The sequence below is a fragment of the Rhinolophus sinicus genome, chromosome 12, assembly GCF_057876585.1.
Source record: "Rhinolophus sinicus isolate RSI-liver-muscle chromosome 12, RSI-T2T, whole genome shotgun sequence".
In the NCBI taxonomy this organism is placed as follows: domain Eukaryota; kingdom Metazoa; phylum Chordata; class Mammalia; order Chiroptera; family Rhinolophidae; genus Rhinolophus; species Rhinolophus sinicus.
Window position 1 is genome coordinate 28,451,406 of NC_142512.1, and position 15,349 is coordinate 28,466,754.

At 33.7% G+C, this 15,349-nt stretch overlaps 1 protein-coding gene across 1 annotated transcript in view; it reads right to left on the reverse strand.

Moving 5' to 3' along the window:
* The window catches only part of BRIP1 (BRCA1 interacting DNA helicase 1), a 153,051-nt gene extending 137,702 nt beyond the window's left edge, over positions 1–15,349 (reverse strand). The window contains 5 exon segments of the mRNA XM_019732469.3: positions 8,025–8,144; positions 9,754–9,881; positions 12,015–12,179; positions 14,668–14,779; positions 15,113–15,349. Coding sequence (XP_019588028.3) covers positions 8,025–8,144; positions 9,754–9,881; positions 12,015–12,179; positions 14,668–14,779; positions 15,113–15,205 — 618 coding nt within the window. The 5' untranslated portion in view covers positions 15,206–15,349.

A 15,349-nucleotide genomic window follows, 5' to 3' on the forward strand; every position in this document is an offset into this window, starting at 1 on the left:
ATAGATAGATAGATATACACACACAGTGGAATATTATTCAGTCAGTTTAAAAATAAAATCTTTGCACTTGCGACAACATGGATAAACCTTGAGAGCATTGTGCTAAGTGAAACAAGTCAGCCAAAGACAAATACCTATAATGTCACTTATATGTGGAATCTAAAAAACAAAAACAGAAAAACCAAGTTCACAGATACAAAGAACGGACTGGTGGTTGCCAGTGGAGCAAGGGTGGCAGCAGGTGGTGGGAGTGGGGTGGGGGGTCGTGGTGGGTGAAGGGTGTCAAAAGGTACAAACTTCCTGTTATAAAATAAGTAAGTTATGGGGATATAATTACAACATGGTAACAATAGTTAATGACAATACATTGTCTATTTGAAAGTTGCTGAAAGAGTACATCTTAAAAGTTCTCATCACAAGAAAAAAAAAATTTTGAAACTGTAAGGTGGTGGATGTTAACTAGATTTACTATGGTGATCATTTCACAATATATACAAACATTGAATCATTATGTTCTACACCTGAAGCTAATATAATGTTACATGTCAATTATACCTCAATTTTAAAGAGAGAGAAAGAGAAGGGAGGAAAAGAATAAACGTTTTACCAAAAACCAAAGTAAGTTTCTAATAGAAAAAAATACTACTATACTTAAAGAATCCTTTCCCTAAATAAATTACATCTACTCATATCCCCATTATTCTTTCTTATATTATATCCATGGAAATGATTAGTCCTGGTTCTATGAAAAACTAGATGTATTATTTAGTGTTAGATAGCCATAAGATTTGCTAAAAATGCTACTACTATAAGATTTTAAAATTAAGATGACAGCCAAAATACACAAAACTACAGGTTTTCTTAATATAAAACTGAAAGCAACAAAGGAACAAATAAAAAAAACAAAAATTCATACACAAAGACAAGTTTAGCAGTTACCTGACGGTAAGGGGGGGAAGGGATGGTAGAAAAAGGTAAAGGGAGTCAAATATATGGTGATGGAAAGAGAACTGACTCTGGGTGGTGAGCACACAATGTGATATATAGATAATGTATTATAGAATTGTACACTTGAAACTTAAGTAATTTTACTAACCACTGTCACCCCAATAAATTTAATTTATGAAAAATTTACTAACAATTCACTAAAATACGAGAGAAACATTCACATTAACTAAAACTTTACATTTTGTACTGATTATGTTTCTATTGTAACTGTTTATTTTATTTTTGTCAAGAGGAGAAAAATATTGAAAATGTAGATCATTGTACCTAAGTATTCGTGGATTTTTTCCTAACCATTCAGAAAGTGCCTTTATATATGCATGCTTTTCACTATAAACTACCAAGACAAGAAATATTAGAACTCAACCACATGATCTTTCTGTCAGGGTAAAAGTACTTTGGTGTCTAATAAATTTACTTTATGCATGTTTTATTAGTATGGCGTATAGGGGGGATGCCAAAAAAAAAGTATACAAGTGGACACTTTGGTCAATGTTGCTAAAGCAGTAGTTCACCATAATCTGAAGTGTCTGGACGCTGATAGTAACCACTTTGAGCACGTCTTGTAATTGCAGAAGTCAACGTGACTTGTATTCATCTTTTGTTATTGGTATATATTGAGTACTACAATTTTAATAGTTTTCCTTTCTTAAAATGTGTCTATATTTTTTTGACACCCTCTGTATGTATCACTTATGTCTTCATACAAACAGAAGTTCTATGTCACACTAATAAAATGTTATCACTTGAGTTACTAGATTTAATTGAGAGATTCAGCTTGTTCAGTAAATCTTCAAACTTATGAAATTACCAGAAATCCATACATTTAACATTATGAATAATAAATCACCCACCTATAAAAATTATTCCATTTCTGAAGAAATGTAAAATTATACCACCTAAAGCCAAGGAAGAAAACCTGTAACTTCCAGGTTAAAAATTAACTGATATAAAGATATGATATACAGATATAGATACAATTATATTCTACCAATGAGAAGACTATACTAAATGATCAACATAGTGCATAACCAAATGGAGAAATTAATCAAAGCACTTAGCTTAAAATTACTCAGCCAGAAGCACAGCAGCTCTGCTTATGGTCCAGTGCTCTAGACTCTAAAGAGGTGCAATCATAAACATCCTTAACAGATATTAAAAGACTTTTTTACTTAATTATAAACCTAGCTCCTTGAAGCTTATATTATTACTCATTATTATATAATACCTTCTTACCAGCATTTAAAGGTAATTATATGTAATAGTAACATTATATAATATCTTTTATGAGCAACATACAAATACTGAATTATTTGCTGCTATTACTACTGCTGCTGGTACTTCTACCATTTACCACTTAACAAGCTCTAAGCTATGCCAGGTATACACTAAGCACTCTGTAAATATTAACTTGTTTAATCCTCATAACAGCCCTATAAGATAGGTACTATTACTACCCCCACTTAACAAATGGGGAAATTGAAGTAGCAATAATTTAAAAACTTAATCAAATTTACACAGGTAGTAAAGAGCAGAGCTGTGATTAAAACCCAGGCAAGTCTAATCAAAGTTCATTTTCTTATAAAAAACAAAACAAAAATTTAAAAATCCACTTCTCTCTCTTATTTTAACTGTTCTCAATCACAGCTTATTCTGTACTTGATTTCTTTATCCTTGAGGCTTCTACATAATACTGCTTTCCTTATCTTGGTGTTAGAATCCTGCTTAGATGGCTTCAGGATTTCTGAGAGGCATTTTAGGGAGAACGTACAATAAAGTGATGAGAGCATTTGCCAGAGTATCAGGTTGGATTTAGCTCCACTATTTGCCAGTTTTGTGACCTTAGACAACTTACTTCTCAGAGTTCCCTTATCTGTAAAATGGGAATAACAATAGTCATTGTAAGAATTCAGTAAGATTCTACCAACAAATATTTACTGGGCAACTAATATATGTAATATGCTATTCTAGGTACCAGGGAAACACATGAAAAAGATTGACATTACATTCTAACAGGGACGGTAAATAATAAACAAGTAGACAAATTCAAATAGTAAGAGCTGTGAAGACAATAAGGTACTGTAAAGAAAATGAGTGAGAAAATACAGGCAGAAGCAAACATATAGCATATTATTATTATTGACAATTTAGCATTAACAGCTTCTGAGATGACTTATCCAACTATAAAGCTTCTATGAAGATAACCAACATTCCCCCCCCCCCCCCCCTTGGTATATTCAAGAATTTCGAGAAAGGCTCTTTGAAGACAGGGATGGCGTTCATTCACTCAGTCTACAACTAGGTTCCTAGCACTAGGTAAGGTGCTTGGAACACAAGGATGAACAAAACAGTCACAGCCTTCAAGAAGGTCTCGGTCTACTAGAGACCCTGATGTTGTCCTTAATGAAACTTAGAACCTGTGGAGAAGATAATAAGATACGAGTAAAATAAAAACTAAGAAGTACAAAGAACATTCCAGATGGTAATCTAACTCAAAAGTGGGGATGTCAAGGAAGACTTTCTGAAGGATTAGCAAAAGTTGGTCAGAAAAAGGAGAAGGAAAAGGAGAAAGGGCAAAAGAATGCAAAAAGTTTATAAAGTCCTAAACACTAGTAGGTAAACAGGAGCTATATAAGCCATCAAAAGATTTTGGAAAATTGTCCCCAAGGCAAAGAGTTTTCTCATCCCCTACCTGAAAACTAAAAATATAGACAGAATATATGAAACAATAGTTTTTAAGATACGGGACATCAGGTGAAAAAGAGTGATCCCTGAGAGATAGGAAACAAATGATAGGCCCATGATAATCTCAGCTTATTGTCTTGAGAGTTTCCAGGCTGTGGCATGGACAAGAGGAATCCAGATAGATAGCCCAGTAAACCTGAGCTGAAGAGACCCTGCTGAGAGTCCAGGGAAACCAATAAGACTGAAGTTCACACACAAGAATACCCAAGTGGAGAGAGCTACACAAATGAACTCCAGAGGTCTGCAGAGGGACCTCTCAAGTATCTGGCAGAGTACTGATCAGCACATGCCAGTGAGGAAACAATACAGATAGAGGCAAGAGTCACCTGAAACAGCACTCACATAGGGACTAGAACAGTGCCTGTTCCCACCAGCCAGGCTGGACAAACCTCACGATTCATGGAGCATTAGGCAGAGGACTCAGGGCCTTGTTTCTATGACGTAGCCCAAAACTAAACCCTGCTCAGGTCCCACCTAACAAACTGTAAAAGAACATCCAAAAGGATGAAACTGATTCAAAGTAACTTAACTACATTCCAGAACAAAACTTAAGAGCATTTAACATCCAACACCCAACAAGATAAAATTCATGCACCGCATAACAACGTTCTTTCTGATCAATGACTGGCCACATATAGCACAGTGGTCTACTAAGATTATAAAGGAGCTGAAAAATTCCTATCACCTAGTGACACTGTAACAGCAGAGCGTAACATATTACTCTGTGTCTGTGGTGATGGTGGTGTGAACAAACCTACTGTGCTGCCACTCATATGAAAGTACAGCACATACAATTATGTACATAATACTTGATAATGACAATAAACCATTATGTTATGGTTTATGTATTTACTATACTATACCTTTTATCGTTATTTTAGAGTGTACTCTTTCTACTTATGAAAGAAATGTTTGCTGTAAAACAGTATGCCATGATACACCAATAGCAACCTCATCCAGGCCATGTTTACAGCATCTCCTGATTGCATCATTTTCTCTTCTGCTTGATTTAATCTTGTGTTGTTTTATACAGTAACATGCTGTAGAGACTAGTAGCCTAAGAGCAACAGGTTTTCCATAGAGCCTCGGTGTGGAGCAGACATCGAGGTTTGCACACATGATGCTCGTATAACGACAAAATTTCACGACGACGAAATCTTAGAACATATCCCACCATTAAGTGGCCCATGACTCTACCTGGAATTCAATAAAAAAATTACCAGGCATGGAGGGAGATAGGGAGATGGGTGAAAAAGGTGAAGGTGAATAAGAGGTACAAACCTCCAGTTATAAAATAAATAAGTCACAATGATGTAATACATACAGCATGGGGAATACAGTCAATAATATGGTAATAGCCCTGTGTAGTGACAGATAGTTACTACACTTACTGTGGTGATCACGTCATAAGGTACATAAATGTCAAAATAATATGCTGTACACGTGAAATTAATATAATATTGTATGTCAACTATACTTTAAAAAAAAGTTAAAATAATTTTTTACATTATCAGGCATGATTCCATTTACAGTACTCCCTCTTATCTGTGGGAAATTATGTTCCAAGGCCCCCCCCAGTGGATGTCTGAAACCACAGATAGTACCAAATCCTATATATCCTGTTTTTTCATATATACGTATACATATACATACATACACAGACACACACCACACACACACACACACACACCCCTACGATAAAGTTTAATTCATAAATTAGGCATAGTTTGAGATTAATAACAATAAAAGAGAACAATTATTAACAATATACTATAATAAAAGCTATGTGAATGTGGTCTCTCTCTCACTCTCTCAAAATATCTGATAACCAGTCTGATAACTGAGATGGTCACCAAGTGACTTGCAGGTGGGTAGCATATACAATGTAGAAACAGTGGACACAGGGATGATTCACGTCCCAGGTGGGGTGGAGCAGGACGCAGAACAGCATGCAATTTAAAACTTATGAATTGTTTATTTCTGGAGTTTTCCATTTAATATTTTCACACTGCAGTTGACCACATGCAACAGAAATCAAAACCATGGAGAAGGGAGGACTATCTTACATGAACTATGGAAATGAACACTAATCTATAGTCACTTAAAAAAATCTCTGGTTGCACCTATTAGAATGGCTGTCATCAAACAGACAAGAAACAGTAAATGTTGGAGAGGATACGGAGAAAAGGGAACCCTTGTACACTGTAGGAATGTAGGAATGTAAACTGGTATAACAACTATGGAAAACAGTATGGAGAGTCCTCAAAAAAATTAAGACTGGAACTATAATATGATCTAGTCATTCTACTTTGGGGTATTTACCTAAAAACTACAAAAACGCTAATTTGGAAAGACATATGCACACTTCTGCTCACTGCAGCATAAAAGCCAAGGTACAGAAGCAACCTCAGTGTCCACTGACAGATGAATGGATAAAGATACAATAAAATACCGCTCAGCTATACATAAAGGTGAAATCCTGATATTTGAGACATAAATGGACCTTGAGGGTATTATGCTAAGTGAAATAATTCAGACAGAAAAAGGCAAATACTGCACAATTTCACTCATATGTGTAATATGAAAACAAAAACAAAACAAACAAACAAAAAGCAAAAACAAATTCATAGAGGCAAACAATAGATCAATGGTTACCAGAGAAGGAGGGGGGAGAGGGTGAAACGAGTAAAGGGGGTCAATTATATGGTAATGGATGAAAACTGTACTTTTGGTGGTGATCACAATGTAGTATACACAGATGTCAAATTATAATGCTGCACACCTGAAACTTATATGTTATAAACCAGTGTTACCTCAATTAAAATTAAATAAAAATAATTTTTTTTAATTTTTAAAAATTAAAAATTCCAAAGGCCTGTAGGAAGTGGGCAAGTAAAATAGCTTTTTAGAGCAAAATAAACATTATTTAAGTTTTCTATATTAGCAAAAAAATAAAGATTGGTAGTTAAAGATGGAAAATCTGTGGTAGCCTGGGGATGAGGGGATGGGGCAGGAAAAGGTCCATTGGTCTATGTTGCACTTTGGATGAACGTTTTCCAGGCATCATTTTGTAATATGCTCAGGTCATTTAGAAAATATTTGGGTCACTGATTTTACAGATCTACAAATGTTAACACATTTCATTATACAATATCAAAAAGTCACATATCATCAGAAAAGTTTACAGTGTCAAAAAAGTACCAGGCTCACAGTGGTATATAGTTTTTCAAACCTCTGATTTTCAGCATCAGGTTCACTATGTTTGTTTTTAAGAATTACCATAGTTAATCTGTCATTCTTTCAAGTAAAAGTGATGTTCTGTGAAAAAGAGTGTCTAGTTCAGCTCACAATCCAAACTATCCCACCAGTGCTTTCCCTCAAGACAACCATCCTACTCAAGCATGCGAAAGTGTTTTTTGAGGATTACTGATTTTTTCACACAGAATGTTCTCAGGGCTGAGCTTTGATGACATTAGTAATTTTACTGCTTCACCAAGGACATTCTTAAGTGACACTGGCTTTTTAAACTGTGTATTAGTGATGATGAAGAAATTTACTATGCATACAGGTTGGTGCCACTATCTTGATTGTGCTAAGGCACCAACAGTTTTAGCCAACAGTGCTTTTGCATCAGTGCAAATAGCAACACAGTAAAAAAAAGGCAAACCACATAATAATATTATTATGAAAATAATTTTTCAGAGCGCCTGAAAAAAAATCTCAGGGATCTCCAGAGCTCCCTTACCCGATGATGTACCTTCCCTTCCAACACACAGCACCCCGACTCTGCAATCATGCCCTGTATGTCATCCTCAAAGGCAGCCAGGGCCACGGGATGATGGGCCGTGAGACAGCCCCTCCCTGACACCCACTGCCCCCCCAGGAACACCAAGCGGACACCTGTACAATACAAGCAGTACTATTATGCTGCCTGACTACTACGTCTTGAGAATTGCTGCTCTAAGGAGAAACGCTGCTCACAGAAAGAACTTTAGGGAAGTGAAGTTCACAACCATGAGAGTGTAGAAGAGGGAAAAAACTATCAGAACTCTTTCAGTCCAATTCTCTCATTTTATAAATGAAGAAACTGGGGCACAAAGAGGACAGGGTTTACCATCTCATACGTTAGCAGAGGAGATGTGATAGCACTTAGGACATCTGAGTTGTTTTCTACTGTTCTTTTCATTACACTATTCTTATTCTTTTTTTCAAAAGTGGACTTAGCAAATTCCACATACTCCTTCTTTAAACTGAACAATGGCATAAATACATACATTTTGTGGAGAAAAGGAGTTTATCTTTCCTAATGGAGAGTTGAGTTTTGTGGTCTTTTCTGAAGCAACTTTTGTATCCAAATGGTGTATTTCTTTTTCAAAACATGAACGTTTTCTAATCTGCAAACACAGAAGCGAAATGAAGTTTAATGTATACTACAAGTTTGAGGGGCTAGTTGTTAGCTATAATGTGTGTTTTCAGCATTAAAAAAAAGATTATTTCTAACTGGCAAAAATCAAATAATTTTTAAAACACAAATAGGCACCTTATTACAAGACTGAAATAAAATAGAACATAGTAATACCTCATGAATCCTAACCAAAATAGCTTTAATCAGTGATATGTCAAAACTATAGAACTGAAAAATGATCTTTCCATAAAATAATCTCACTGTATAAACACAAAATGTAGTATTACAGCAAAGTCCAAATCACACATCTGATTGGAAAATAAAAGTAAATAAAAACGGAAACCTCATTCTAAATTGAAGAAACTCAGAATAAAAATTTTAAATGTAAATATTCATGATTTCCTACATGATAGAAGAAATTACTTGATTACTTAGTACTACAGTACTCTAGTACTTTTAGTACTAGATATTTGATAATCCAAAGTTATATTTGACTAAATTTCTTCTTTCATAAATACCATTAAGTTTTCTTTCCAAACTGCCTATGCTTTTTCCTGCTTGCCAAAACCCTATTTACTTAAATTATAAAGGGGGAAAAATGCATTTCTATTAATAATCCCATTCTTACCAAAAAAGAAATGAGAGCCAATAAAGTCAGGGAATTAATGTTAGATATTGAGCCCCGTGCTCGCTTCGGCAGCACATATACTAAGATATTGAGCCCTACCTGATAACATCCAACTATGTGTACACATTTTGGGGGGAAAAAGTCTTTATAGCTTCACACTTCATTTGTAATTGGTGCTTTTCCAAAAATAAACTACTTCATTCTATTTCTAAAAACAAGGTTTAATTACGGAAGCTAATAAAGATTGTAAGTAGAATAGATAAACTACATAAGAACGCAAGTACTTTTTGAATACGTCAATTAAAATTATACAGTTACATACAAATGGCATTAATAATAATCATCTTAGTAATTAATAATGAATCATCTTTTTCATTTGTAACTAAGTCTACTAAAGTCCTAGTCTCCCTATCTCACTGCCATAAATTCTATTAGAAACACTGTATTCATCTATGAAAAGTACATGTCATTTAAATTATCTAGGTCTTTCAATAATTTTTAGAGGTAAACATATTTAACCATGCATTGATATTAAATAAATAAGAGTAAACCTTGTTATTCTACAAAAACTGTCAATACCAAAAATATCCATAACATTAATATTCATATCCAAGGTATACTGGTCCCCCCAAAAATGCCATTAGATAAAAACAACAGAGAAGTTAAAAAGTACAAAGTAGCTATATGATGAATATATGCCTTAAGTAAATATTTCACTATAAAATTTCTCATATATAAGAAAGTGCCATGAAGTTTCACTTTAATGATGTTTTTGTAAATAATCTTTTATAATAACAAACTCCTCTGTAATGAGTAACTACATAAAATTAAGCTACAATAATTTACCTGTTAATTTACATCTGTGACCCAAATAATCTCTGCAAGTGCCACTTAAAACTAGATTGATACCTGACAGCCTTGTTCAGCTATACCTAATGGAATTATTTCACTGCCAATCAACTCTATTTACCTGCTGTGTAGTTTCTAAAGGTCGAATTCTTTTCTTCTCTACTTGAAAATCATCATTTTCATCTTTGTATAAGGATGCTTGTTTCTTGATAGATAACTTTGCAGCCAGCGTAGTTTTTCCAGGAGAGTCTTATAGAAGAAGTCATAAAAAATTAGCATAAATAACTTACATTTAGACACAATTTTTTTTAGAAAAAAATCTGAGCCAAAGACCAAAACTGTAAAACTCCTAGAAGAAAACATAGGCGCAGTAACTCTCTGACATTGCTCTTAGTAATATTTTCCTGATCTAAATCTCTGAGACTGCTCAGAAAAAGTGAAAGTATATGTCCATAACAAAGACTTATACATAAACGTTCATAGTAGCTTTATTTGTAATAGCCCAAATAACAGAATATTACTGAGTAAATATTACTGAGTATAAATGAGTAAACAGAATATGACTCAGCAATGAAGAGGAACAAACTGTTGAACAAACAAATTTATAAATGCAACAACATGGATAAATTTCCAAAGAATTAAGTGAAAGAAACTAGACAAAATAAGAGTACAAACTATATGGTTCCATTTATATAAACTCTAGAAAATGCAAGCTAATCTATATGACAGACAGCAAATCAGTGGTTGTTTGGGGAGGGTGAGTCGTGGAGGGGTAGGAAAACTTTTGAAGGCGATGGACATGGTCACCATCTTGATGCTGGTGAAGGTTTCATGGAGGTACACCCATGTCAAAACTCACCAAAGTGTACCATTGAAATATACAGTTTGTTATGTCAAGTATATTTCAATAAAGCTGTTTTTTAAAAAATATAGGTTATATATATATATATATATATATATATATATATATATATATGTATATATATATATAAAATAAACCAGAGTTTTTATAATTAGCTCAAAATCAATTCCATCAGACATACACAAATCTTTATCTAGCACTCTGCTCGGTTCTAGGGATACAACAGTAAGCAAACTGACATGGTCCCTGACCTCAGGGAGTACACAGACTGCTCAGAGAAGCAGAGGTTAATAAAAGATGCACACAGACACGTGGATAACACAAACTGTGACAAGTGCTCTGAAGGAGATGTACAAAGTAAGATGACAGAATACAATAGGAAAACCAAACCTAGTCTGATGGAAAGGTCTGTACGTCTCCCTCAAAGAAGTGACATTTCAGCTGAGACCTAAAGGATGAACAAGGTAACAAGCTGAAGATGGAACTCATCTCAGAAGAGACACTACCACAAGCAAAGGCTACAGGAAGGAGAAAGCATGACCCTTTAAAGGAAGGAAAAGAAAGCCAAAAGGGCAAGGGTCAAAACAGTATAGACAACACTACGGGTTACCTCTCCCGCATCTATTCCACCTCCTCCTCTTCCTCATTCCTAACGGATTCACACTTCCTTCAAGCAGCTACCCTTCTCCACACAGTCATGTGCTTTAGAGGGAGATGAGTCCATCCTTGATTTTACGCAGTGGATCCTATTTAGACTAAAGTCAATCACGGCAACCTTTGTCTCCCTGCCAGTGATTAGTTAACGAGTAAAAACCATGAGTAAAAGCAGGAAAAGAAGTTACTGCACGCTCCAAATAAGAGATGGTAGTTTAGACTAGGGAGATGTCAATGGAGATAGAGATTTTCACTGAGGAATAAGGAAGAACAAAGTGGACAGGATGTCAACTAGGTTTCTGGTTTAGGCAAACAATAGTCAATCCTTTCCATATAGTCAAAGCTGAAGAAATATTTTTTTAAAAATTAATAATCTTATGTTATTCTTAAAATAGTTCTGTTAAATAAATCTAATCGGAACTATTTAAAGATCATAATTAAAATACACCTGATCCTCATGTAGAATACCAGCCTTAGAAGTTCAGGCAAATTTATGAAGAATGAACGAGGCTAATTAATTAGATTTTATCTTACAATACAAATCAATATGTATTATAAAATTCTAACATATAATAAACAATACGGCCTACAAATAACATCAATTTCTGAATATCATTTATTTTGCCCTGCCTTCTTCAAAAAATGATATAAACTAGCAAAAGTTCTGAATAAATTAAAAGTCAAGATAAGAATAAAATAGTTCAGATTTCTAACCACTCTATGTATTATTTTAAAATTCCAGAGAAAATAGGTAGCGGTGCATAATCAATCATACTAACCAAATTTATCTAACTTACGTCTCATTAACAGCAATAAGTAATGATCCTATTACAGACACCAACAGACTCAGGAAAAATATAAATTACCTTGGCGAGGTGATGAAGTGCAATTTCTTTCACAAGGCGGTGCACTTGGACTGTTGAAATGATGTGAAGTTCCTTGGTTCATGTCACTGTTTGTAAAATTCTTTGAATGGCATGTACAACAACATGACAAAGGTACTTCAGCTTTTTTACTTAAGCTTTCATTCCCTAAAAATAAAAGAACCTCTATTTATAATATTTCTAATTAAAAAAACATTCTTCTTCCTCTGCCGGTAGGGTGAACACAACCATCTCAATTGGACCAGGATTGGGAGTCTCCCAGAATACAAGATTTTCAGTGCTAACACGGAGAAAGTACCTGGCAAATCGGAACAAGCTGATTACCTTATCTGCAGCATCACATTAGGACAGGAGAGAAACACTTATGCCAGAAACATTTATAGAGAAGTTATCATCAGCTTACATAATTCATAAAAATCTAATAGTCAACAATTAATACTGTAATAAAGGAACACTCAAGTATCATCTACATTAAGATTAAAATATCAAGCAGGAAGGATTAAAATAAAGACCTACAGTATATTCCTAATTACCGTTATTTCCCTAAATGAAGAATTTGAAAGCTCAGCATGTTAAATAATAATGCAAATACATAAGGGTTAAATGATTTCCACATTATACTTCTCTTTCAAATAGAAACATGTTTCATGATGTATCAATTCTGACACATGTTCAAAATACATTTCAAGGTCAATATTCAAATGAAATGAAACAGGTAATTTTAATACTTTAATACAGAATTGTAATATGTCTCCATTGGGTGCCTAAGTGTATAAATATACAATTCATAGATACTACAAAAAAGCTGAATAGTTTATTTTATTTTCTATAAACAGTACTGACATTATTTTCCCATCTGTACTACATAAAAACTACTAATTCTATTTTCCAGAGTCTCCCATTAAAGTTTTAAGTTATTAACAAATAATCTCATTTTCCCCAAAGATTAACATCAGTAAGAATCAAAATGGATGACCAAAAGCTTGTAAAATATTTTTATTTTATATTATATACTATGTTTTTTAAAAGGAAATGTTTGTGCTAGTGATAAAACTGTATTAAAATAAAATAGTTTTATTTTAAAATTGTACTGATTTATTTTAAAACTGTATTAATTTATTTTAATACAGTTTTATTAATAGCACAAACATTTCCTTTTAAAAAACATAGTATATAAATATAAACACATATACATACATACATGTACACACACCAATGGTTAACTTTAAACCCTCCTAATATATCAGGTCAAAGCCATCTAATTATGGAACTAAAATGTATCCACTATTATAAGTCAGATCCATTATGTATACTAGATCATTTCATAAAAGTAACTTACTAGGCATTTGTTAACAAATAAATAAAAGTAATGGAAAAGAATATAAATTCATAAAAACAATATTACTACCACCTCACACCTGCTATTATCAATAAGACAAGAAATAACAAGTGTTGGAGAGGTTGAAAAAGAACCTCATACACTGCTGATGGGAATGTATATTGGTACAGCCACTGGAAAACAATATGGAGGTTCCTCAAAAAATTAAGAGTAGTGCTACCACATGACCCAGCAATCCATTTTCTGGGTGTCTACTCCCCCAAATTTGAAAACATTTATTCAAAAACATATGTCTATCCCTATGTTCACCTCACCATTATTCACGGTGGCCAAGACATGGAAACAACCCCAGTGTCCTTAGATGGATGATTGGATAAAGAAGATGTGGTACATATACGAGTACACAACGGAAAACTACTCAGCCATAAGATGACATACTACCATTTGCAACAACATGGATGGAGCTTTAGAGTACGAGGCTAAGTAATATAAGTCAGATGGAAAAGGACAAGAACCATATGATTTCACTCACATGTGGAACACAAAGCAAAAAATGAACAAACAAAATACACAAACTCAGAGACACAGACAACAGAATGGTGGTTATCAGAAGGGAAGGGATAGGAAGACAATGAAGAGGGTAAAGGGGGTCAAATATATGGTGACAGAAGGAGAGTAAACTGGGAGGTGAGCACACAGTGCAATACACAAATGCTGTATTATAGAACTGTATTCCTGAAACTTACATAATGTGATTAACCAATGTTGCCCCAATAAATTAAATCAATAAATAGCAAATTAGGTTTTAAAAAACCCATTATTACAATAAACTTCCGCTTATCTGGCATTTAAACAAGTAGAAAGATCAACTAGAATGTTTTTTTTTATGTATTCCATGTTCTAATATCATGAGAACGGAACAGATATGCAAGTATATTAAAGGATTTACTAAAATAAAAAAATTATTCCTGTTATAGTATCATGACAGCCCCATCTCTTGCATTTTTTACATATAAATTATTGGAACTATTTTCATGATAACTCTAAGCATCCCAATATTTTTATGTATACTCTGAATCATCAAATAAAGGATTACATTATGCTCAAAATTGTTTTAGGATTAATTGAACATATTCTACTATATCGAAACTCTTGGAAGATATGTAACATCATAAAGAAACATCTTAAAAGAGAAAACTTAACAAGAATATGGATGAATCATTTTAGATAAAAAGTACTTTATTATATTTGTTTATGTCCCAATAAGCAATCTGAAGATAACAACCAACTACGTACCACTTAGGGACTGTTGCCATGCTAAAGCAGAACAAAGTAAAGCTAAGCTCTTCCCACTTCCTGTAGGGCTCTCCAGCAAACAATGTTGCTTACTGTTTAATCCTCTGACAATCTATGGACACAAAAACAATAAAAAATTAATAATTTACTTCAGAGTCTCTTTCCATCAGAAGTACAAATATAACAATGAGAAATAAAGTTGCACTTCAGGGAACATAGCAATAGCAGAAGGGAGAATTAGTAGTTAGTTGAATCTAGACTTTATTCCTTTTTACCTCTCCCTAAGAAATGAAAAAAAGTAATCTGTGCCTTAATTATGCAAGAACCATCATTTCTAAAACTGGAATACACTACTACCTTACATGTAGCCACAGACACAGTGCATGTTATAAATCGCCAAGCACCTGTATCTTAATACTTAAAATAATTGCTGAAAAACACTTACAGCATTCATCATAGCAAGCTGTGATGGATAAGCTTTACAAGGAAAGTTAATCTTCACCCCACCGATTGTATATTCAGACCACGTTGAAGACATTATACTTTCTTGTTTACTTCAGATTTCTAACTGCAACACAAATGAAAATCAGTATTAAAACTATGCCATTCAAAGAAAACCAGATATCCAACAGTAAAAGTCAGGAAATAAAAATTGGAATAAACCTATGAACAAAACAAATGG